Source organism: Rhipicephalus sanguineus, chromosome 6, assembly GCF_013339695.2.
Source record: "Rhipicephalus sanguineus isolate Rsan-2018 chromosome 6, BIME_Rsan_1.4, whole genome shotgun sequence".
Classification (NCBI taxonomy): domain Eukaryota; kingdom Metazoa; phylum Arthropoda; class Arachnida; order Ixodida; family Ixodidae; genus Rhipicephalus; species Rhipicephalus sanguineus.
This window is the reverse complement of record NC_051181.1, coordinates 159,868,144-159,892,427: the sequence shown is the minus strand read 5'-3', so window position 1 is coordinate 159,892,427 and position 24,284 is coordinate 159,868,144. Positions and strand designations below refer to the sequence as shown.

The following is a 24,284-nucleotide window of genomic DNA, read 5'->3' as shown; positions in this document are numbered from 1 at the left end:
CGGCGGCAAATGAGCCGCAAGTGGAGGAGACTAATGAGAGCTGCGTCTTAAGTGACGTATGCGCAGGAAACTGGGGTCGTGCAGACCCACCTGATATTCGTAGTACATATCGTGTGATGTCGAGTGATGCTGCTTCGCACAACACACATGTTATGGGGGGCAGTATCACTTGACGGCACAGGAAGCTTTCCTAGCGAGTTTTTCCCTAAGTAAGCCTGTTTTCTTACTTTTTGGAGCTTGCTTTGGATAATACATCTCTTGGAAGATTTGTTTTAACTACCAGTTTCCACAAAGATTGCATCAATGAGATTCCATGATGGATGCTAGTACTATCCATTTCATGTTTACATTAATCAGGAGGGAAAGTTTTGCTCGGTGCTGTACAAACTATAACATCTTCTCTCCTAAGCTCACCTGGGTGAGTCCGTACTTGTGGAGGTGGTCGACCAGAAGCCAGAGCTCTTTGGGCACCTCAAAAGGCACTGCCAGGAGACCCTCTTCACAGGGGCTCCGCTCCTGCAAAAGCCACCATTACGTCAAGCGTACATATCGCTAAACCTTATAGATAATCTGGAATATCATATCCACCTGAGTACAATAACGTGTAGATATAACAGACAGGCTGACTTAGCAATTTCATGTGGAAAAATGCCAGACAAAACTCTAGGGTGGGAATGAATAAATAGAATCACAGCATGTAAACTATGGAGATAAGCAGGTACTGACCACTTTGAGCAGCTGTTCTCTGCCCAGCTCCCGTACAGGGCAAGGTATACGAGCCAAGGCTTCCAAGGAGCAGCCATAGCAGCTTGGCTCATACTCTCCAGACACAGTCACGTGATTTTGAACAGTCAAGAAAAAAAGAAACGTTTTCCTCTGCATGATTCAGTTTTTGTGCAAATATTAGGAGCAGTGCAGGCAAGTTGGCTGAGGCAAAAATTGGCAGGGCTGCACAAACGAACGCCAGGCCTGCGCGGAAAGCGCAGCACAGTCACAGCGAAAGCTGGAAGAGCGGCTTTTCTAGAGCCCGTTATAAACTCTCCTGTGGCTACTAATACAGGTACATTAGCAACGTACCCACTACGCCACAAAGCGTAATTTTTGGGAAGTTGGGAAGCACCCAGCACGACATTATTCGTTGTTCTGCGGAGAAGCGAGGTACCATATGTAAGCGATTATGTGCAGTTTGTTGATGCGGCGGTTGATGACGATGAATAATTATGGTTGCGCCCTTTGTAATGGGTTGGAAGCTTTAAACGATCCACTAGTTACGTAATGCATATTGTGTGACGCCCGGTCGTTATTTAACTGTCCCACCACGCTTTATAACACACTTTAACCGTAGAGCGAGAGAGAGAGAGAATTGACTTTATTGAGACCCTGAGGAAATGGATCATGGTAGCCTTATGGGCTTCCTTGGCAACCATCAGAAGTGCACTTGCGAGGAACCCACTACGCTATAAATCATTGTAATTTTTGAGAAGTAGGGCAGTAGGCACTGTGCCATTTTTCTTCATTCTACAGACAGCCGTGGTACCTGCTAAACGCATGTAAGGCATTATGCGCACTTTGTTGATGATGTGCGTGATGACGACGAAGAATTATGGCAGAGCTCTTTGTAATGGGTTGGAAGCATTCAACAACCTTCTCGTTGCGCAATTCGCATTCTGTGACGCCTGGTTACAGAATTCGCGTTGTGCGACGCTTGGTGCTTATTCTACTCTTTTACCACGCTATATTGCATATGCTAATGTGGTTCCTTCCCGACATGAAGCCTGTATAGGACCTTTTTGCAAAGCAGTTTCAAGCACCGGCATGGCTCAGAGGTTGAATACTGGGCTCCCACGCAGAGGGCCCAGGTTCGAACCTCGTTCCATCCTGGAATTTTTTTCTTATTTAGTTTTTTTTCTTATTTCGAGCGATACTGGTTACGGACACCGGCGGCGGCGGCGGCGGACAACTACGGCACCAAAAACGGCCGGTGAAATGATCTCATAACAGCTTTCGCTGTAAAAATGTGTCTTGGTGAAACTGATATGAGATCTCTTTCAAGTTTTCTATGCTTTAGGCATTAAGACATCCAGCCTGTCAGTGTCACTAAGAAAGAACCACGTAAATTTCAACTAAACAAAAAAGGTAAGAAAGCTCAGCATATAATAACTGCAATGAAGAACACCAACTGCTGTTAAGAATAGCTGCACTTGAGCAACACAGCCCCGTGCCACACAGTTGCGTCATGCGCATGTTTGTAATAATCAAAAATCATTTCTTACTCTACAGCTATAATGTTTATTTCTGATACAAAATGGCCAGTTCACCTTAAGGACAATGGAAAAGTACGTGAAAGGATATAAAGATGTCTTTCCCCCGCTCCAAATGAAGCACTAAGATGTCTTCAAGAGTGTCCGAGGCACTGTTCAACTGCCACGCAGTTCGCTTGTCCACACACAATTCTAGAGACACCTGGCATGTCTCTCCTGTCAATGAAAAAAAAATGCACCAATGAGCAACAATTATTTTTTTTTAATGCGCGTATGAGAAACATGACCTTGACATACTGTATTGAACAACTCCAATATGCTCAGAAGCATGCAGGTTTGAGCTCATCACTGAACTATAGCTCAATTTTCCCAATGACCAGCACAACAAGTACGTTCAGAGGACAGAAAAGTACAACACTAATTTCACTCTTCTGTATCCTATACAGCACACTCATTCTATATGACACAAAGGGTATCGCTCTTTTTTTTCTAAGTACATTGTTTGTGCGCTGGTCCTCAAGAATTCAAAGTATATACAGCAGCAAACTGTTTCCAAACGTGATGGCCACAGAAAAAAAGGCTGAATTTCTTCACAGCACATAGCGTGCACCAACTAGCCCTCATCAAGCTGTTACTAATAGCGTGCACGTTGTGCATATGCTATTGTATGTGTGTAGGTCTATATGCGCACACATGCCCTCATCTGTGTTTTTGACACAGACAGTTTTTGAAATGCCATCCTTTTCTTCCTGAACTGTCAGCTGATGGTTGGTATAAATCATTCATTCCTCTACAGTGAAATAGTTTTTGATGCAAATGACCTTCCCCATTTGTCATCATCTTCGAGAGAAATATGCCTTTAAAAAAAAATATTTCCACCATTTGCACATCACGGCTTTTTCTAAAGCGGAAGTCCCAAAAGCTGCTTGTAATACAATAAATCTCCGTAAAAGATTTTCCAAGTTTCACACAGAATTGCCTGCGAACCTGCCCTCGTATGACTTGCTCATTTCACTATGGAGAGAAAATTGCAAAAAGCAGTCAACATCGCTTCAGACAGGTGGGCCTGACAAAACAACAAATGCCCGTAAACAAAGGTACTTATGCGAGTTAGTAGATACAGCCAGAGAATAGCACAAGTTACACTGAAACTGAATTAGTATGCAAACTTTCCGGGCAGCCCTCGTATGAGAATAAATATGCAGAAAGCAAGCAGGAATCGTGCCTGGCTTGATGGCGCCTGATGCTGGAATGGCCCTCAGCCACTCCTTGCAGTAGCGTCCATTGTCCAACTTTGGGCGGAAGCAGAACTCTACTGGTACCTGAGTGGGAAAAAGGATTGTCAACCAAATCTGCTGTGCTCTGCAGAATAAGTGAGCTTATTTACCTGACCAGTGTTGGCAACAGTGAGGGTCTGCACTTGGCTTTCCATGAAGTGCAGCTTTTCAAACTGGACCTGCGAAATCCATAGCGTGCCATTTCATAAGCAAAAGGCAAATATCAATGGTACTATGTTTCACTCCCAAGGCAGTGAACATTACACTATGCTACCTTGATAACCTTCAGGACCACAAGTAAACAACATAAAACAGTCACAAGATTAAACTAATCAGACCACTCTTTTGTGTAAATATCACGGATCAGCATTGCAAGAGATGCACAAACCAGTTGATCATAAAATTTAAATTTTGATTCTAGCGGGCAGAGATATGCTGGCTAGGTACAACAACTTTATCGAAATAATAATTTAAACACACAGGGACTGACAGTATCACGAATTCTCCACAGTCAATCAGCCACTTATCAATAGCAAAAGTCACATACCTCAAGCCGGTCAACGGCCACCTGCGGCAGAAATTCATTTTCCAGCTTGTCCAGTTTCTTCATAATCTCTTCATAGATGGTGCGGTAGCGAGCAGTGTCGATGACTTTGACGCCCACCTTGAAGTAGGCACTGACTGGCTTGTGGTCACTCAGTGTGTATGACTCGTGAGAACTGTAGCGCAGCTGTTTCACGTGGGGACCCTGCAACATTCTCGAAGATCACCCAGAAGCCACCAACAAAACCGCAGATACACATTACAGATAAGACACTCAGCATTTTTGCAAAACATAGAAGATTTCCCAGACTAATAGATAACTACTTGTCAAAAGTCCAGCAGACTTGCTTATGTGGCAACTGGAATGCAGGATAGCACAATAATCAAGTAATGTCCGAACCTCCACTTTCTAGTGTGAAAATTCTGAAAAACAGTTTCACTAAGAATTGCACACTTGCACAGACACCCATGCATAACCTCTGAATAACGGCCAAGACCACACCTGTGAACCAATTCATTCTCGAAGCTCATGGCTACATGCTTGTAAATTTTTGCGAGCCACTACTGCATGGCTCAAATTGCTGCTGCCCTGCTGACTTATCCTGCTGATGATGATGCATTGTTACTGTATCCCACATATTTACCCCATGATCCCACTGAATCACAATCGCACAGCATAGATCCAGTGTGCTGCGACAGCATCAGCCATGCTCAGGCACACTGTTCAGCAAATATAGGTGCATTGCACTTTTGCTGCATGAATGTGTGCAAGGATTTTGAACAAATGGCATGCAGTTTCACTTGAGACCACCATTAAGAGCTCCAATACAACAACAATCTCATGCTCAAAAAGGCAAGTGCTGGCATACCTTGCAATACTGAAGCTATTGTGTCATTGTCATCATATTGATACAGACAAACCCTCATATAATGAACGTGAATACCACATAAATGTGTACAGCAGTATTTCTCTTGTAAATATTATTGCATAATGAAAATCAACTATAATGAATAATGGAGATAGTGAACACACTTTCCTATTAGATGCGACTTTGTTAGAATAATGCATAGCAATGAAAACACCTGCATGGCCTACCTTCCAGAGGATGCGATCACACCATGCTGGTGCACGTTGCTTCTCGCTAGTATCCCAGAGCTGTGTGCCAGGGGCGTACTTGTACGTTGGTCTAAATGTTATTGGTCCCTCTGTGTAGCCTCCAAAAACCTTGCCCTGCTGCTGCTGTTGTCGCAACTGGGGAAGTGAAGTGACCCAAGCCAAATGTTAATCACACTGCGCAATCCACTAGAAAGTTACAAGGCTGTTTGAAAAACCTGATCCTAGCTTTATTAGACAAGCGGTAGTCAATGCATGAGCACAAATCACCCATCAGTGAAACATCGTTGTGTTGGTGTTCGTTGGATGATGCCATTACCGACGCTCAACAGCTGTCAACGGACAGTAACAGCAGAAAACATCAATTATGGTACTCATTAGCTGGCACCCATTAGAGGCACTCAATGGTGACTGACACACAGTGATTTGTTCATGCAATATGCAGTATCATGGAGTACCAACCTAGATGCAATGATGCATCATGCACAACTAAGATGATAAGCTGTGACAGCTGGCTTTATCACAATGATGGTCAGAGGTTACTCCTCAAACTCTCTTAATGTGGACATCTTATGACCTCAGAAGGGAAGGAGAAAGAGGTTCTCGTGGCAATCAATCTCTTCTGCCCCTTCTTTCTCTATGTAACTATTTCGCTGTTTGAAAGGTACATTCTACAGTTGTTCATTTCAGATGCATTTTCTGAAAAATTAAGGCAGCCTACCATGAGCATGAAATGTCACCAGAATCAAGAAATGTACAGCTCGTGGCTGTATGGATGTGCATGAAGCACACTACTGACTCTGATCTTGCGTCGAAAAACATGGCAGTGCAGCTCTCTGAAGCTCCGATCTCTTCATTTTGTGGTGGTAACAAGTGGACAGCATTGTGCAAGTGCTGCCACCTTGATGTCATGCAATGCATTTCTACAATGGCACCTCCAGAAACCAATATTCTACGAATTTTTGTCATTAGTACACTATAAAAGTGCAACTTTCTCAACTTCTCAATTATTTGCAGTAATATTTCCTTGCATTATAGAGGCACACATGAAGATTGTGGGGAAAAAAATAAAATTGGTAAGTTTGACTAAATAGACCATCCTAACTGCCAAGTGCCCACCAATAAGTGTGGGCAATCAAATGGTACGGTAAACCAGAGCTGTTGGTGGAATTGCCCTGCAGCCCACCAAGGGGAGAACACTAGAAGTTGAAGAAGTCTTAGTCACATCTCGCATTAATCTGAAAGCATGAAGCCAATTCAGTAAATGCAATTAACACATGTAGATGGCAATAATTATTCCTGGGGTTTATCATGCCAAAACCACAATGTGATTTTGAGGCAAGCCTTAGTGGAGGGCTCCGAAAATTTCGAACACCTGGCATTCTTTAATATGCACCCAAATCTAAGTACACGGGCCTCTAGCATTCATCGAAATGCGAGTGCCACGGCAGGGATGTAACTTGCCATGCAGATGGACACCTCGCAGAATCAGCCACGTTACATGCATGAGAGCTGGTCAAGGGTATAATGCAATTCCCGCTAAGCTCAACACTCTGTGTCCATTTACTGCCGGTCACTGCCTTCTGACAGCTTATAAGCTGCCCAATTCAAGTGACATGAAATTACGTTGGGTTCGGTATTCACAAAATTAATGAAAAATGTAACAATCTTTCGTCAAGTTTGGTGGTACAACATTGCTGGATTATAATTACTGTATAATCTCGTTAAATGGAACATTATGGGACCAGCAAGATACATTCCCTATAGCGAGAGTTTTGTTTACTAAGAAAGGTGTGTAGGTGTGCAGCAGTCAACTATAAAAGTGACCAAATTAAAGGCAGCTGTTCTGTTTAAAGTGTTCCCATTTAACAAGCAATATCTGTTTACCAAGATTTTACTAATGCTAATAAATTTTAGGGGAGTTGCCATAGCTTTGCCATTGCAATGCAGTCTGTGTCATTCATGTGCCCATTTTTTTTTCTTACACTTCACAAGGCATTTTACACACAAGGATTTTTCTGCATACAAATGCTGATGCTTTCAAATGCACATGATAAAGTCATGTCACACCAACAAGCCCGGACTGTTACCTTATTCAAATGCACATTTGCTTATTCTAATGTACCATCTAGAGTCTCACAGCATGTGTCGTTGTCTGCACTTGCCAGGTACAGTCAAAACCAATGCTGGTTGAAACTCTTCATATCAGTTTACTTGACTCCTTAGGAAGCTGTTTGGGAATGGCAGCTTGCACACCTGGTCATTTTCCAAGAGTTTCTCCAGAAGGCCTTGCTCCACCAAGCTCTTCACTCGATCATGCTCAAGGTCTGCCAACCTGTAGTTAAGGTCACCCAGCCAGAAGATCTGCCTGCACAAACCGTGCTCACTATGAGCAAACAATACCACACAGGTGCAAGGCTGCTGTTCTCCAATAGGCTCTAATACAGCTTTTGCAAAAACCCCTAAGCTGCCTGTGAATAGTCTATCCATAGTGTGCAAACATTTCTTTTTCTGCACGCTTTGTTTGCCTCAAGTAGCTGGAATGAATACGTTGTTTCACCAAAGGCACCTACCTTGATTCCAGCTCTCCATTACTGCTTGTAATAACAAAATGTAAATGGTAAAAATAGCTTTTATAATTGAGTCACATGGGGTGCTTTCGAATATGGCTGAGCCTAAATTGGATTGTACAATAGAATCTCGGTGATACGAATTTCAAGGGGGAGCGAAAATATTCATATCACCCAAAATTTCGTATCACCAAAAAACTAGCAAAATCCATTCCCAAACCGCAGTATACGCACAAAACATTTATTTTCATCGAAAGAACTCGCTTATGTCTTTCTGGGACACATGTGAATGGACCAATAAGGGACGACGCAGCTGCCTGCCGTGAACGCAAGCGTGAAAGCTTCGCTTGAGGCTAACTGAAAACTAAGTGCTAAAGTACGCTCCACCGCCCCGCCCGTAGCCCCGCCACGGTGGTCTAGCGGTTAGCGCTCGACTGCTTACCCCAAGGTCGCGGAATCGAATTCCGGCCATGGCGGCTGCATTTTCGGTGGAGGCGAAAATGTTTGAGGCCCGTGTACTTAGATTTACATACCTGCCAAGTTTGGAGAAACGGAATCCGGGAGATCTACTCAACGGGGGGGGGGGGGGTATAAAGTATGCCGACCGCATAGGGGGGGGTGTACTGCGAGAGCAATTATATGGACACTCTCAGCGGGATGTTGCGTGCGGTCACCGCTGATCTGTACAGAGTCCAAACCGATAACATCGCTTACGCATCGTTGTTTCACGTGCGAGTCAAAGCGCGCTAGCACTAGGGACGAACGCGGTTGAAGCAGAGATGAAACGACCCGGCCGTCACCGTCACGCGAAGGGCACATGCGATAACATCGCTCCGCGTGCGAGGCCTGCAGTCGCTTGCTTACCAGTTATTTCGTCGGGCAAGATTTTGTGCGTACCTATCACACATTTAGGATGCGACTAGACGTGGCCAGACAACTTTGCTCATGTGGCCAGACAAAGCACTGGACGCGCGGGGCAAAACTGGATTTCCGGGAGATTTTCCTATGACCCGTACAACCGGGAGAAACGTTCAAAATCCGGGAGTCTCCCGGGTAATCCGGAAGACTTGGCAGGTATGGATTTAGGTGCACGTTAAACAACCCCAGGTGGTAGAAATTTCCGGAGCCCTCCACTACGGCGTCTCATAATCATATCATGGTTTAGGGACGTTAAACTCCAGATATTATTATTAAAGTACGCTCCACCATATTCTTAAGCGACCGAGAGGAATGCTAAAACGCTTCGAGCCTTTTAACCCCTTTATTGCCTTTAATCTACCGCTGCATTAGCCGCGTATGTTCGGAGCTGCTTAGTCGCTATTGATAATCGCGTAGATAGCGACCACAACGTTGTGCGTGGCAGTTGCAGCTACAGTTCACTGTAGTTATGGCAAACGGTAGTTCTGTTTTCAGTCTATGTGCGCTGGCCGTGCAAATGCCTTCAAAACAACGCCATTGCTATGTATGATCGCGTCTGCCACAGTTTTGTCCGCAGCGATTGCAGAAAGCAACATCGCTTTGACTCGGTGAGCATTGTACGCGTACAGTAAAAGCTCGTTAATTCGACCAACGTTAATTCAGAAAATCGGATAATTCGGACGTGCTCTCTGGTCCCGGCAAGCATGTGCATCGTTTAATGGCATCAAAATCTCGTTAATTTAGTTATATTTGGCCGCAACATGGTTAATTCGAACAATCCTCAGAGCGCGTCAAGCATGAAGCACCGCTAATGTGCAACGCAAAGGAGCGAAAACGGCATTCACGAACAACTGAAATGGCTGCGGGCCTTCAGAAGGGCCCAATTGCCATCCATAATTATCCATTAGCGAGCCAGGTTTATTCACAAGCAGATTCGTTTCGCCAAGCAGTTTGGTTTGGACTCTGGACGTAGGCCGCATGCGTGCCTTTAGAACTGACGTTATGATCGTGTCTTTAGCGCCCGCGGTTTTGACCACAGCTGATGCGGCACTCAGTAACTTCGTTTTCACTTCGGGCAGTGCGTGCACAATGTCACAAAACTCAAACATGGTGGAAGCTGTTGAAGATGAAAAGCTTCATCCGTGGTCCACATTGTGACATAAAACTCGTTTGCTACATTGTGATGGATGAACGATCAGTTGCGGCCATTTTTCCAGCCATAACAATTATTGTCACATGCACGTGGTATTGTTGGTAGTGGCAAAACGCAATAAGGGATTGGTTCAGAGCACGTTTCAGCTCAACACACAGGGGTCTTGAGCTGCGGTCACATTGTGAACGAAGTCGTGAATGATGAAAATTGTGACTTTTACACTGCTCTTATGCAAAATAAGTACTGGACTTACATATTCATTAAGAAAATGAAAATTCATTGATGTAATAACTAGAGCTGTGCGAATAGCAAAATTTTGGGTGCGAAGCGAATTCGAATAATAAAGATTGAGTGCGAATCGAATCGAATAATTTCGAATAATTTTCAAATATTTCTCAAACATTTTTCGAATAATTCGAAGTGAAATTAGAGAAAAAGTTGCAGAGAATCCCTAAGTATGTTCTTGTGAGATAGCAACATGAAAGTGTTTCTTTTCGCTAGGTTGATGAAGCGCTGGTGGGGTCATATTTCATAGTTGTCTTTCTTATCAAGAATGAGGCAATGTAGAGGCCGAATTGCATTTATGTACATGATTTGGTGCAACCAAAGTGTTGCCGACAGCACTTTACACGTGATAGGCAGAGATGCCATTTCCTCAGCCTCTCCTCCTCTTTCAACTGCTGTGGAAGGCCAACTGATGTGGCGGACAAGGGTGTGCTCCCTTCAAGTCCGGAGTTCCAAATCTGCCTCGTAGACGTCGATATATAAGAACATCTGAAATTTTGGATGCTAAAAAACTTCGGCGTCCGATTTTTCGGACTTCCTGCCCAAATTTCAGGTCCAAAACAGCATTAATTGAGCCCCCAACTCTGCCACATCTTTCATCTCCATGTTGGAAGCAGCGTTTTCTTGAGTTAATACATTTGCGACCGTAGCGGAGCTCTAAAGGTAGCTTTGCCGCAATACGGGGGTGTGATGAGGTGAAGCATATTGAAAATCTAGGGACCACTTCCAAACGGACGTTGACTGTCTCTTGCCTAAGTTCGACCGTAACGGAGCTTGAAAGGCAGTTTTGCCGCAATACGGGGGTGTGAGGAGGTGAAGCATATTGAAAACCTAGGGACCACTTCCAATCAGACGTTGACTGTCTCTTGCCTAATTTCGACCGTAACGGACCTTGAAAGGCAGCTTTGCCGCAATACGGGGGTGTGAGGAGGTGAAGCATATTGAAAATCTCGGGACCACTTCCAATCAGACGTTGACTGTCTCTTGCCTAAGTTCGACCGTAACGGAGCTTGAAAGGCAGTTTTGCCGCAATAAGGGGGTGTAATGAGGTGAAGCATATTGAAAACCTAGGGACCACTTCCAATCAGACGTTGACTGTCTCATGCCTAATTTCGACCGTAACGGACCTTGAAATGCAGCTTTGCCGCAATACGGAGGTGTGAGGAGGTGAAGCATATTGAAAATCTAGGGACCACTTCCAATCAGACGTTGACTGTCTCTTGCCTAAGTTCGACCGTAACGGAGCTTGAAAGGCAGTTTTGCCGCAATACGGGGGTGTGATGAGGTGAAGCATATTGAAAATCTAGGGACCATTTCCAGCTGGACTTTGTCTCTTGGCTAAGTTCGACCGTAACGGAGCTTGAAAGGCAGCTTTGCCGCAATACGAGAGTGTAATGAGGTGAAGCATATTGAAAATCTGAAGGGGTCATTTTTAACCGGACGTTGACTGCATTTGTCTTTGGGAAGTTCGAATAGTTCGAATAGTAAAATTTCAGTGCGAATCGAATCGAATAGCAAACACTATTCGAAAAATATTCGAAATTTCGAATATTCGCACACCCCTAGTAATAACACTTGTTTACTATTTTCTTAATATTTTTAATGACTCGGCATTCGGTTAATTCGGACATTTTTTCCAGTCCCATGAAATCTGAATTAATGAGCTTTTACTGTATGTATTTTCGGAGTTTCGCCATTGCCATACGATACCAACCACAGTTTCGTGTGCTGCGGTTACAGCAAACGGTAGTTCTGTGTGCAATCAGTGTGCGTGGGTCGCGCACGTGCCTTTAGAATTAGTACATCATTGCTATCTATGATTGCATCCTCCACGGTTTTTCTGTAGCGGTAGCAGCAGGCATAGTTGGACTCGGTGAGCATTGTATGTGCATGTATTTTCGGAGTTTCGTAGCCGCCATACATGACTGCGTCGATACCGACCGCGGCATCATCCGCAGTGGTTGTGGCAAACGATAACCACAGTTCTAACTGTGTGTGCACTGGCCGCGTGCATACTTCCGAAGCTACCGGAGCATGCTGCTCTTGGCCGTCACTTGATAATTTTGATACCAAAGCTCGTACCACCCGTCGTGATGTGGAGAAGAGTTTGGAACATCCAAATTTTTGCCCATTGGGCACAACGGAATTTGGCCGGGGGAATTTTACGGACTCGTATCAGATCGAAATTCGTATCACTGAAATTCTACTGTACTTCTACGTGACTAGCTCCTTTGTGAAAACTGCAGAAGGGAGCCAATCATGATCAGGAAGTTTGGCGCATTTTTTGTCACTATCTCTGCCTTTTGGCAGAATCATCGTAATTAAGAATCATTACGAGCTATCCCTACTTTAAAGGGACACTAAAGGCAATTAAGTTGACTTTAATGATTAAAATAGCGGTCCAGAAACCTCGTAGTGCTACTTCTGTGCCAAGGAAGTGCTTATTTTGAAATAAAATCATGTTTTAGTGGTCCGCATTGCGTTAGCACACTTCAAATCACCGCCTAAAAGCAGTTTTTATTGCGATAGCAATTATATGGACAGTCTCGGCTGGTTTTCGCCGCCGCCGTCATGCACCGTATATGTATATGTATATGTATATGTATGTATGTATGTATGTATACGTATGGCGCCGTGCACCAATCGGACATACGGCAACATCACATGCATGCGGCATTTTGTCGAACTTTCTGTCAGAGCGACTTCACGAGCGCGCAAAACACACATGGCAGTATGTGATACCGAAACTACCACTGAGTTGCGACCGCGTGAGCGAAACAGGGCGCCAGGCGAAGCGCAGTTAGGCGAAAACGGAACCTTTAAACTAGGGGTGTGCGAATATTCGAAACTTCGAATATCTTTCGAATAGTGTTTGCTATTCGATTCGATTCGCACTGGAATTTTACTATTCGAACTCTTCGAACTTCCCAAAAACAAGTACAGTCAACGTCCGATTGAAAGTGACCCCTTCAGATTTTCAATATGCTTCACCTCATTACACTCTCGCATTGCGGCAAAGCTGCCTTTCAAGCTCCGTTACGGTCGAACTTTGCCAAGAGAGAACGTCCGATTGAAAGTGGTCCCTAGATATTCAATATGCTTCACCTCATCACACCCAAGTATTGCGGCAAAGCTGCCTTTCAAGCTCCGTTACAGTCGAACTTTGCCAAGACACAGTCAACGTCCAATTGGAAGTGGCCCCTAGATTTTCAATATGCTTCACCTCATTACACTCTCGTATTGCGGCAAAGCTGCCTTTCAATCTCCGTTACGGTCGAACTTTGCCAAGACAGTCAACGTCCGATTAGAAGTGGTCGCTAGATTTTCAATATGCTTTACCTCATCACACCACCCCGGTATTGCGGCAAAGCTGCCTTTCAAGCCCCGCTACGGTCGCAAATGTATTAACTCAAGAAAACGCTGGTTCCAACATGGAGATGAAAGATGAGGCAGAGTTGGGGGCTCAATTAATGCTGTTTTGGGCCTGAAATTTGGGCAGAAACTCTGAAAAATCGGACACCGAAGCTTTTTAGCATCCAAAATTTCAGATGTTCTTATAGATCGACGTCTACGAGGCAGATTTGGAACTCCGGACTTGAAGGGAGCACGCCCTTGTCCGCCACATCAGTTGGGCTTCCACAGAAGTTGGAAGAGGAGGAGAGGCTGAAGAAATGGCATCTTTGCCTATCACTTGTAAAGTGTTGTCGGCAACACTTTGGTTGCACCAACTCATGTACATAAGTACAATTCGGCCTCTACATTGCCTCATTCTTGATAAGACAACTATGAAACACCACCCCGCCAGTGCTTCATCAACCTAGCGAAAAGAAACTCTTTCATGTTGCTATCTCATAAGAATATGCTTAGGAATCCTCTCTAACTTTTTTTCTGCAATTTCGCTTCGAAGTATTTGAAAAATATTCAAGAAATATTCGAAAAATATTCGATTCGCACTCACACTTCAATATTCGAATTCACTTCGCACCCAAAATTTTTTTTTATTGCAGCAAGTTTGATTACGAGTGATTAATTGTAGTCGGACTCTCTCACGTCATCGGGATCATTTCCAAAATGTCCCACTCATGGCGCTCATTGTGCGATACGTTTAGCTTAATTTCTCGGTAAGTAGGGCACTGCTGTTGATAATATTGCTGTTTTAGATGTCAGCTTTCACTCTGACATAAATTGTTATTTGTCTTTAGCAGTGTAAGTTGGGAGCACAACTGACACATTGTCAAGTGAAACAACTCACTCATGGTCCGAGAGCACCCGGTCAGTGGGGCCAAAGGAAAGGCGTGCACAGATGTCGGCGTAGTCCTGGTTGCGGCGTTGGCATTCCTCTTGGTGGGCGGCCAGGTGGCAGCAGACGAAGCAGAGGGACGAGGCATGCAGCCGCAGACGGATGCCCACCGCACCTTTGTTGCCCATCTTGCCAAGGATGCCTGTGCCAACCCAGTGGGCCTCCACCTCCTGCACATGGGGTGCCAGACGCTCCTCCACAAACAGCACCAGCATCATTCCCACTAGACGCACCAGCTTCACCAACCGGTACCGACAGCCTGCATCAAGGGGCAGAGAAAGGCACTCTGCATCAACGCAAGTGTGCTGACTGACTGAGCGATTGAGTTTTAGCATACTTAAAGAAGTACTACAATAATGACACAAGTTTGCCAGAAGATGGACACTCAAGGCGATAAGAATTCGCTGAGCAAAGGATGTCGCTGGAGCCAATGTTTTTCCTAAGCAGTGTTCTTATGTACGCTTTGTTCACTCTCCTCCAACATCAATGCAGGGAATTTGTATTGACATTTCAAGCCAGTGCAGGCAAAGTTCGTGCATCTGCAGAATACTATGCATCATAGATCAGCAGTACCTACTTCCATGGAAATTCTTGTCATTCATGGTTTCTCTCCACTAGTTGAAATACACTTGTTGAAACATTAGTGTTACCCCTCTATTTCCACCCTACTATATTTGTGCGGACAACTTTCCTTAGAAATGAAGTGAAGGCTGCAGAGCCAAATTGCGTAAACACTACCACTAATGAAGGTAGCCCCCACAATTTCGTCCGTGTTTTCTATGTGAGAATTAACAAAAACTGCTTCATTTTCTACAGGAAGATTTTTGAGATAGGACAGAGCACAAACCAACGAATTTATGTTTGTTTTGATTTATATGTTGTGATTTTGCATTTTTGCACACATGAGAAAGTGACACCTTTTGTGTGTACCTCAAATGCGAAATGGCGTCTTTGTCATTACGTGAACATCCGTGTTATTCTGGCTCCACCGTCTACTCACCCCAGAAACTTGCCACAAACTTTACGCACGAATGGTCATCTAGGCAAACAAACCAAATGCTATGCAACGCTGATGCTGCACAGTCATCACTTTCCACAGTGGTATGAAATGTGCGCCAAGCCAGACTACTTTGCGAAGCAGTATGTGTGCAGAAGCTCTGATCCCGTAGCTCTCCCTTGTGCGGATGCTATCACCCCCTGTAAAGTCGTTTGCACCTCATGGTGCACGCGCGTCCCCCTGTCGGTGAGGATGGACCGGCATAGAGAAAACAGCAGCAAGTCTTTTTTGGGGTTTGGTAGTGCGCGTGGATGGACGTCTCCTACGGTGGGTCCATAGGGGACGATACCATGACTCTTTTTCTGCAGGACCCTCATGGTGAATCAAACATCAGCGATTCCGCATTCGTGGTACATTGTGTGTTATGTTTTCTGTGTATTGTATTGGCATTGTATAAGGTTACTTAGAGTGCGACTCGTTGTGTATTAGGTTCGGCTGGCGAGCTCGTTGATGTAAAATCAGGTTAATAAACGTACGCGTCGTTGTTGCCTGAGGGTGTGAACTGTCTCCGTGTGTTCTGAGAGTGGTTCATATTCAGACCCGACACCCTTCATTGCCTAGAAAAGTTGTCAGTGAGTATATACAACTTCTAAACCTCCTTTAGCCCCCCCCCCCCCCCTTCCTTGCAGTTTTCCCAATCCACGGCCTTTACAGGTAATACTGTTTTACAGAGAAAGCTGTTATGAGATCACAACAAGGGCCGTTTTTGGCGCCGTAGTTGTCCGCCGCTGCCGGTGTCCGTAACCACTATCGCTCGAAACAGGGGGTGGGTGCTCGAGCCGATGTTTCGACAAGTGAACTTGTCTTCTTCAAGGCTAATAGTAATGTATAATGTTCACCATGTATGATTTTGCGTAAACAAATAATGTTTTTCTTGTGCCTTCCCTGCTATAATCTCTGAAGAGACTAGCAGTATTGTTAAATAAATAATAATAATAAATACCCATATTAGAAAGTAAGAGTGCTGTGTGTTTCTTCTGGCTGCGGTCACATGTGGTCGCAGTGCAGTGTTTACTCCCCCCCCCCCTAGCTTTCCCACTGCTGACTACTGTACAATAGATCTTTTTCCAAAGCTGCAGTGCCGCATGTATTATGGAAACCAGACGAGTTTTCCCATGACAAAGCTTCACAGGAACAGGCCTTACCTGAGTGAAGACCAAGGGCAACAGTCCGAAGCCACTCTTCTTCGCGAGGACTGTCGGTGAACAGCAAGGCCTCCTTGCTAAGGTCAAGCTCCTGGAAGCCGACGGCATAGAGCTGTGGAGGCTCAGGATCGGCTGACAGCCAATCATTCAGGTTCACATTGCCACATGCCTGGCCATTCACATTCCATGTCCCCAGGAAAAATCTTCATTGTGCAAAACAACACATTTGTACATCACTAACCAGATAATACATCAGGGAATATTAACTAAAAGCAACATGGCAAGGGTAAATGAAATTGAATGCAAATATGAGCATTAAATGAACAAAAACTAAAGCACAGGAGACCCACAATAATAATAATAATAATAATAATAATAATAATAATACGAAAAGTCACGAGTTTTGCTCACAAAACTTCTAGCGTGTTATTTGCATACTCTGTTAATTCTGTACTATTGTTATGCAAGGTTTCTGAAATCAATGACCTCTGTATTATGTTTGATACAGCCTTACACTTTACTTCTTACACTAAGCTTTTTACCGTGTAAAGTGTTTGTTCTCTCGGTTCTGTTTGCAGAATATCGCTACGTACCAGTGGCATTGCGGTCAACAAGACGAAGAAAAGGACGACAACAAGATAGAGTGGTGCGAGCTGTTCCTATCAGCAGCGCTGCTCGCTTAACCATTTGTAAATACATCTGTTTCTATTCCTTCGAGTCTGTGTATTTCCCGTAACAATATATAGAGCATTCGATTCTCCTATGCCCTTCCACAAGTTATACACAATAATCTGTCTTCCCCAATTTGAGCATGTGTCTGTGATCTAGAAAGGCCTTTCCAAATTTAACAGTAACACCACTGAGTGGGTCCAGAAAAAATTCAAAAGCATATGCAACCATCGCTTTGCTAGAAGTGACTCTGAAATTCGTTCTAGAACAGCTGGATTATTCTGATTACCATCACTACACTGCCAATAAAATCACAGTGATCTGCTATTTCTTTTCAAGCATGTTCACAGTATCAAGCTTATTCATCAAAATGTAGCCACAGCAGCTGGGATCAAGCCTGCATTTTTTGGCTCAGCAGCCGAGCATAGTAACCACTGCGCCACCACAGCGACTAATTCCCTTTACTGAAGCAACATGGTGGTCCTCCTTCTGATAAACAGCTGCAGGTTGAATGCTTCGCTGCACGGTGGTTCGCTCCATTATTAGTACGCATCACTGCATCGCATCACTCTATTGTGCTAAAGCTTATTAAAGCAATTCCTCTTTACTGAACGCAGATAAAATCCAAGCTGTGTGAGCCATGCATATTTTAAGACACGCTCGTTTTTCTTCCATGGCTTGACACTGCCATTCAGATTCAATGGCCTGTTTGATAGCATCTGCCAAAACAGTGCTGTTAGGAGAAGCACACTTGTAGTGGCTCAGCGTTCAATATATTGAATGTGCACGTACACAGGAGTTTGTTCATGTAGTACATTGCCATATTTAGATGGGATTTCTACGGGAATATCACAGTTATCTGATAGAGAGCATAATTCAATTATCTCTCTGATATGAATTTCCTCTTACGTGACGTGTTAGTTAACACTGTGTAACTTAAATGAAAGTCTGCGGGTCACAGAAATTTATTATTTTGAGTCAAGCGTTTCCTCTCACATTTTTACAACCCAAGGTCCACAAATGTTTATCTAACAAGTTGCCAAACGGTTTGTCAAAAGCAACACAAGCCACTTCATGCATGACCAGAATTCAGTATTGGTTGTGTCAGTCCTGCTAACTTCAAGCACCTGGAAGTTTTTTAAGTTTATTTATTTATTTATACATACATACATACATACATACATACATACATACATACATACATACTGAAGGCCAATGTATCAGCCTAAGCAGGAGGGCATGGGGGGCTATATACTAAATGGCAAGCGAGTGACAGATAATGTATGAGAAATGGAACATCAGACAATGCTATATTATATTACAGATTCTACAGATTATAAGGGTTCCCTGAAAGTTTTGGCCCATCTGCTTGCAGCAGGAAGCTAACATAAAGACAGCTGCTATCATGCATTACAAGTCCTCATCACTTTTAAAAGGAGCCGTGGATTGATTTATGCCCTAATTCATTGCACATGCATGCATGCACGCACATGCAGGCACCCAATCCTATTTAAAAATAACAACTTGCTTTTGCATTTTTTTTCTTTACATTAATATGTAATGTCAAAACCACATTACCCCCATTCGACAATAAAAAAAAAAAATCCCAGTGCTCTCGCTACATCAAATTAGTACTTAGAAGTCGTGGGAAAGAACAGATGCCATACCTATAGTATTTCAATATATTCTGCCTCCATGTTACCGAAGGTGGTTTCTTTAAAAGGAATTGTGCACAAGAAATACCGTGACAACAAGAATAAAAGACCAAGTTCCTACGATCAGTGTACTTGCCCCGCAAGAGTTCGATCGAAGCATGTCTTAGTTAATTTCTCATCAAGCTGCATAACCATGCCACATTAGAGAAGCACTCTGCGACAAGTACCTGATCTCCTCGAGATGAGTGTAGTCATCTTCACGCATGGCCAATTGGAGCCGCACCACGCTTTCTCGAGCGGCGAGCGGCGTGGCCCCTTCGGCAATTGTCTGCCGCGGTGGCTCACCGGGACTGTTGAGCAGGCTGTCGTTACTCAGCTCCTGGGTCCCACCGTACTGGCTCAGCCAGGAAAAATCGCTCCCAGCCCCACGCAGCAGGGCATGCCCTGAAGGAAGAGCACTGACTGATCCAATGCTCCCTTGCAAGACAAGCCTATACATATGCTATTGTGTTTCATGCTGGGAAACTTGGCAATCCAGCCACTATGGAAACTGGAGGCAATATTTTGACATGATTGCATTAAGAAGCCACAGTTGCCATTATTTTTATTGGTTTTAGTTTCCAAAATGCATCGTGCACTGAACTCGCAATGTTTTAGCCCTTTGACTGTCGGGTGTTTCCTGATGTGTAGGAAATTCAATTCCTGTCAAAGAAAAGCAGGTTCTAAATGCAAATGCAGCAAAAATGACTCATTGTCTGCTAGGCTTGAAACTAAATTTATCAGTAGCTTTAGTGTAAATATTCCACTCCATTTTTAAGCTGATAAGCGAGTATTGTAAGGCATGTAGACAGAAAACTGCAAACAATAAGTAATACTAATAAAAGTAATAATTGTACATTGTCAGAGAGCACAGAATGCTAACACCCATTATCTGTCATAGTGTTCCCTTACATGTGCAGACATAATATGACGGTGCATTCTCGCATTAACCACCATGCATGGAAAAGAGCTGTATCGAGGCAACCTAGCTGAAATAGAACATGGATGCCATCTTTCAACATTTTTATGAAAGCTACACTTGCCACAGATGGTGCCATCATTCTGTTGCAGAAAAATCTGCATTTTTTTAATGGCATCATGACAGCCAACATGAAATTCGGTGTTACTGTGAACCTAATATAGCAGTGACACTCAGAAACGTGGCATCAAACTGAACCCACTGCAACATGCTACCTCAATGCAAAATCTGCATGAAAATCAGGAAGGGTTGTGAATACCTTTGTACTTCTACTTAAAAGAGAAAATCGTTAACTAGTTGACTCATCAAAGCAAGAATGTGCATTGTATTCCTCGCCCTTTTGCTTAAAGGGACACTAAAGGGAAATATTATGTTAAGCTAGATTGAAAAATTAGGCTTGTATAATAACCAGTTCACCATTCCTGGTGAGAACAGAGCATTTCCAAGCGAGAAAACAATGAAATTGAGAAAATGAAGTGGCACTCTCTGTCATGCTCTGTCGGTACCTCAATAAATGATGTCAGATCATCTATTCTGATTACTCAACGGCTTACAGATGAAAAGTGAATTACATAAATTTTGCAATAAATAAAAGTGCAGTAAGCCAGAGTTATTGCTATGTACATACTACTGCCGTGGAGCTCTCTGATGCCCGCTGATTCACAGAAATTAGCAGCAGAGGTGGTGACGTCAAGTCCTCCATTCAGCACAGGTGATTCAAATTGCGCAGCGGCACCAGGGACTTTTAGTGAACTTTTTGATGCAAAAAAATTTGTTCATTGGCATGCACAAAGCGATGATACACTCAAATGCAGGTAAAAAATCAATCCAGCCAAACTTAACATTTTCCTTTATTGTCCCAGTAGATGCCCTTCCAAAGCCGACAAGCAACCAAGCAAAATCAACATCCTCACGTCTACCCACAAGCAGAATTGGTGATCCTTGGTTAAATAAAGCCGTGGCACATGTTTTGTACTTACGTTCTGCAGCTCTGCCCACTTGGGCCAGGAATGATCTGGCTCCGTCCGTGGCTGGAAGCTCAAGCAGCAGTTTCCGACGCTTGTGGGCCACTTTCACGTACATGTCAGCTCCGGCTGCACATAACACCACACCCTCTGCAAACTGGCTCTCATAAGAAAAGAACGCATTTTGTTTATGCTGCAAAACACAGACGACAAATGTACTTGATAGAGCTTTGACGAGGACAAATAGAACAGTTATTGCAACACAGTGTGGAAAGTGTCACCATGATGAAAGCACAAGCGAAAGATGTGTAAAAGACAACTTTTTCATTAACCATGACATTTCAAGCAGCAGCACTACCAGCTTTTCTTTTTCATTTAGTTCACTAATAGCCTTCACACATGCCATCAAGAAGCACAATATATAGATATTTAAATAGTAATGCATAATATAAATACTGAAATCGACACCCCCCCCATATCAACACCCAAAATCTCACTTGTAGAGCAGGCATGGAAACAGGTAAATCTTCTTTTTTGTGTCTCAGTGAATGTCAACTTTACACATATGCAGCTAACAAAAAAAGCTACTTACACTAAGAAAAGATCATGACAGCTATGCTTACCTTTTCCATGTGAACAAGAGGTGTCTGAAATAAAAGAAAGCAGTAAAAAAAATCTAAAGTAATGTTTCTACTGCACACCAAAATTTCAGTTTTGCTCACTGAGAACAACGCCTCCTCAGGAAGTGCTAGGTACTAGCCTCTCTTATGAATGAACATAACTGCGAGTGGTATATAGGCACTCTCTTATAAAACAATGCATTCATTTGTGCATTGAAAGCAGCTTCAAATATTTCCAATAACTTCAATTTGGCATAATGGCACATGCAGTACTTGTAATTCTGGTTTTGGAAAAGTTACATGGGCAGCACAATTCAGAGTGCTTGCTGAGTGGTGTCAGCGATTGCTCTGAATGTGGGTAGAGGACCACTCAAACAATACGATGAAGCATGAAGAGCGTTTCAAGATAGAATATTTACATCATACAGGCTTTGTTTCTTCCTTCCTTTTGCGCAGCAAGAATATGGGGACATTAAACAAAGTGAAAGCACGCTTTTTGACACCTTATTTTTTCAATACAATTTTGTCAACTTCGCTACAAACTTGTACGAAGCTTAGCCTACTCCGTAGTGTACCGTGGCTCGTAGGATTTTGAGCATTCTTTATAAAGCCACGTTACCACCCCTGTCCTGAGATAACTTTTTAGGTTAGTTTAAACATAATCCCTTTGTGCAATTGATATACAGAAATAAGACGGAAAGGCGGTCTAGTTGGTTTGGCTGCAAAGTGCAAAATTTGCATACACCACACAAAGACACACCAAAAAAAGCTGCGCTGGTCCTTGTGTATTTTTTTGGTGTGCCTTCGTGTGGTGTGCGCAGATTCTCCACAATGATATACAGAGTTAACACTACTGTAGTGGCTGTATATATTATTTTCAGGAAACACTACAACTAGACAATCAGCTTCGAGCTTCTGATATGAAGTATTGTTTCAACATAAAGCAAGAAAGTAGATGTTCTACAAATGAAAAATAGCATAAACATGTTTAGAATAACAGAGAGCGGAGTTAGTTGGTATGTATTCATGTTAAAAGAATGGGCGTGCCAACACAGACACAAGAGAAAAGTCAAGACAACACAAACGCTGGCATCTGTGTTGTCTTGCTCTCTTGTGTCCGTGTTTGCACGCCCACACTTTTAACATAAAATATGTGCTTTGTAAAAGAGGCAAGCGCTACAAGGTTCTGCATGACACTGACATATGAATGCACAATTGAATCAAGGATGCAGCTCTTCTTATTCGTGGCCACGAATACATAAATGTCATCATGCAGGACATCTTCACTATAGATGGCTTGCACGTGACGTCATGGACGCCGCTTCTGACTGTACTGGTAGTCCACGATGGTGGTTTTGATGACAAACAAATTGCGACAATGTGAAAACGATGTGGCAGGAGCGTCTCTGTGCGTGCATGAAATAACCTGCATGTGATTTTTTGATAGCATTAATATGGCATCGCAAACGTCGCGTCTCCACATGCTGGTGCTCCAAACATGGTTGTTTCCGTGACGTCAATTGCAAGCCATCTATTGCTCAGTTTTTTGCGGTCTGTGTATTCAAAGCAGCCATAGAAGACAACATAAAACACATCATTTCTTTGTTGCTGTTGCAAAGAAGTTGCAGTGGAACCATGATAATGAAAACACGACACTTCTTTCTCCTTTTTTTTCGGTTATTTCTGCTACGCGGTTACACAAGTGACACCTCGCGATGGACCCACCAATTTCACACTTGAAATCTTGGTCGATGGGGAAGGCATGCTCTGCCATGTAAGTCACATCGGGTGCACGCCCTGTCGATCCCACGCCTAAGCGTGGACACACCAGCAACCTGAAAGCAAAACCGAAAGAGATCACGCAGATCAACGTAACATGACGCTACAGAGCGCGTCACATCAAAACACTTCCTTCATCGACAGTGTGTGGTGCGCACTCACCCGTGCGCTGTGTCCGAATGCTGCACCAGCAGCAACAATCGACCGGTCTTCACCCATTCTTGAACGAGCCCCGCCTCCAGCCACTGGTAGATTGCCGGTCGTCAAGCGATCACACACTGTCGCAAGAGAAGTGACCTTGCGCGGGGAATCGAATTCCCCAAAAAAGGATACGGCCACACAGGAGTCTCCTAGAGCAAGAATATCTTTCACGGCGGCCGGACACTGTGCACTCATGGCTGTTTATTCCCTCGCGGCTGCGGCCAGGCTATGCGGCCAGGCAACGACTGCGAAACAATTGTCATGCGTCGTTACGCACAGGCGCTTTGTTTTTCATTTATTTTCCTGCTTTTCGCTAAAGAGAATTAGCCGTGACCACCTGCCTTGTGACACGGGCGAATTAGACGACGACGCTGCGGACGGACGAAACCTTCTTCCTCGCATGCCCCGGTCTCGATCGCTCGCTCTCCATTACGGTGACATATAGTAGTTTGGAACTGCAAGGCTAGCGATCCAAACACCGGCCGATGCGCGTCGCTGGTCCCAGCTTAGGATTTCCGATGCTTTGCAGTCGACGTCCGTTACCCGTGAACTACATGCCGCGGCAAACTCCGCGGTCTCTCTCAAATCGCATGCCGGCTTTACCTTCTCGCAGCAGGATGAATGCTCAGAAAGAATGCCCCTCTAAAACAATGATATCGCCATAAAGCGCTGTCGCGCTGTTACCGACAAAACGAGCTGCTTCGGAAGATCCACTAAAACACAACGCACGTAGATAAAAAAAAAAAAGATAGGG

The 24,284-nt window shown here is 43.9% G+C and overlaps 1 protein-coding gene across 1 annotated transcript in view; it reads right to left on the bottom strand.

Moving 5' to 3' along the window:
• The window catches only part of LOC119396913 (inositol polyphosphate 5-phosphatase OCRL), a 27,783-nt gene extending 3,515 nt beyond the window's left edge, over nucleotides 1-24,268 (bottom strand). The window contains exons 1-17 of the mRNA XM_049417278.1: nucleotides 23,872-24,268; nucleotides 23,663-23,775; nucleotides 23,492-23,574; nucleotides 23,276-23,385; nucleotides 21,554-21,577; nucleotides 20,946-21,059; nucleotides 19,175-19,391; nucleotides 16,624-16,826; nucleotides 14,374-14,680; nucleotides 7,452-7,563; nucleotides 5,178-5,333; nucleotides 4,086-4,286; nucleotides 3,649-3,717; nucleotides 3,487-3,583; nucleotides 2,348-2,477; nucleotides 727-832; nucleotides 415-516 (exon numbers count right to left, since the gene is read on the bottom strand). Coding sequence (XP_049273235.1) covers nucleotides 415-516; nucleotides 727-832; nucleotides 2,348-2,477; nucleotides 3,487-3,583; nucleotides 3,649-3,717; nucleotides 4,086-4,286; nucleotides 5,178-5,333; nucleotides 7,452-7,563; nucleotides 14,374-14,680; nucleotides 16,624-16,826; nucleotides 19,175-19,391; nucleotides 20,946-21,059; nucleotides 21,554-21,577; nucleotides 23,276-23,385; nucleotides 23,492-23,574; nucleotides 23,663-23,725 — 2,094 coding nt within the window. The 5' untranslated portion in view covers nucleotides 23,726-23,775; nucleotides 23,872-24,268. The remainder of the gene's footprint in view (nucleotides 1-414; nucleotides 517-726; nucleotides 833-2,347; nucleotides 2,478-3,486; nucleotides 3,584-3,648; nucleotides 3,718-4,085; nucleotides 4,287-5,177; nucleotides 5,334-7,451; nucleotides 7,564-14,373; nucleotides 14,681-16,623; nucleotides 16,827-19,174; nucleotides 19,392-20,945; nucleotides 21,060-21,553; nucleotides 21,578-23,275; nucleotides 23,386-23,491; nucleotides 23,575-23,662; nucleotides 23,776-23,871) is intronic.
• Between the last annotated feature and the right edge of the window lie 16 nt (nucleotides 24,269-24,284).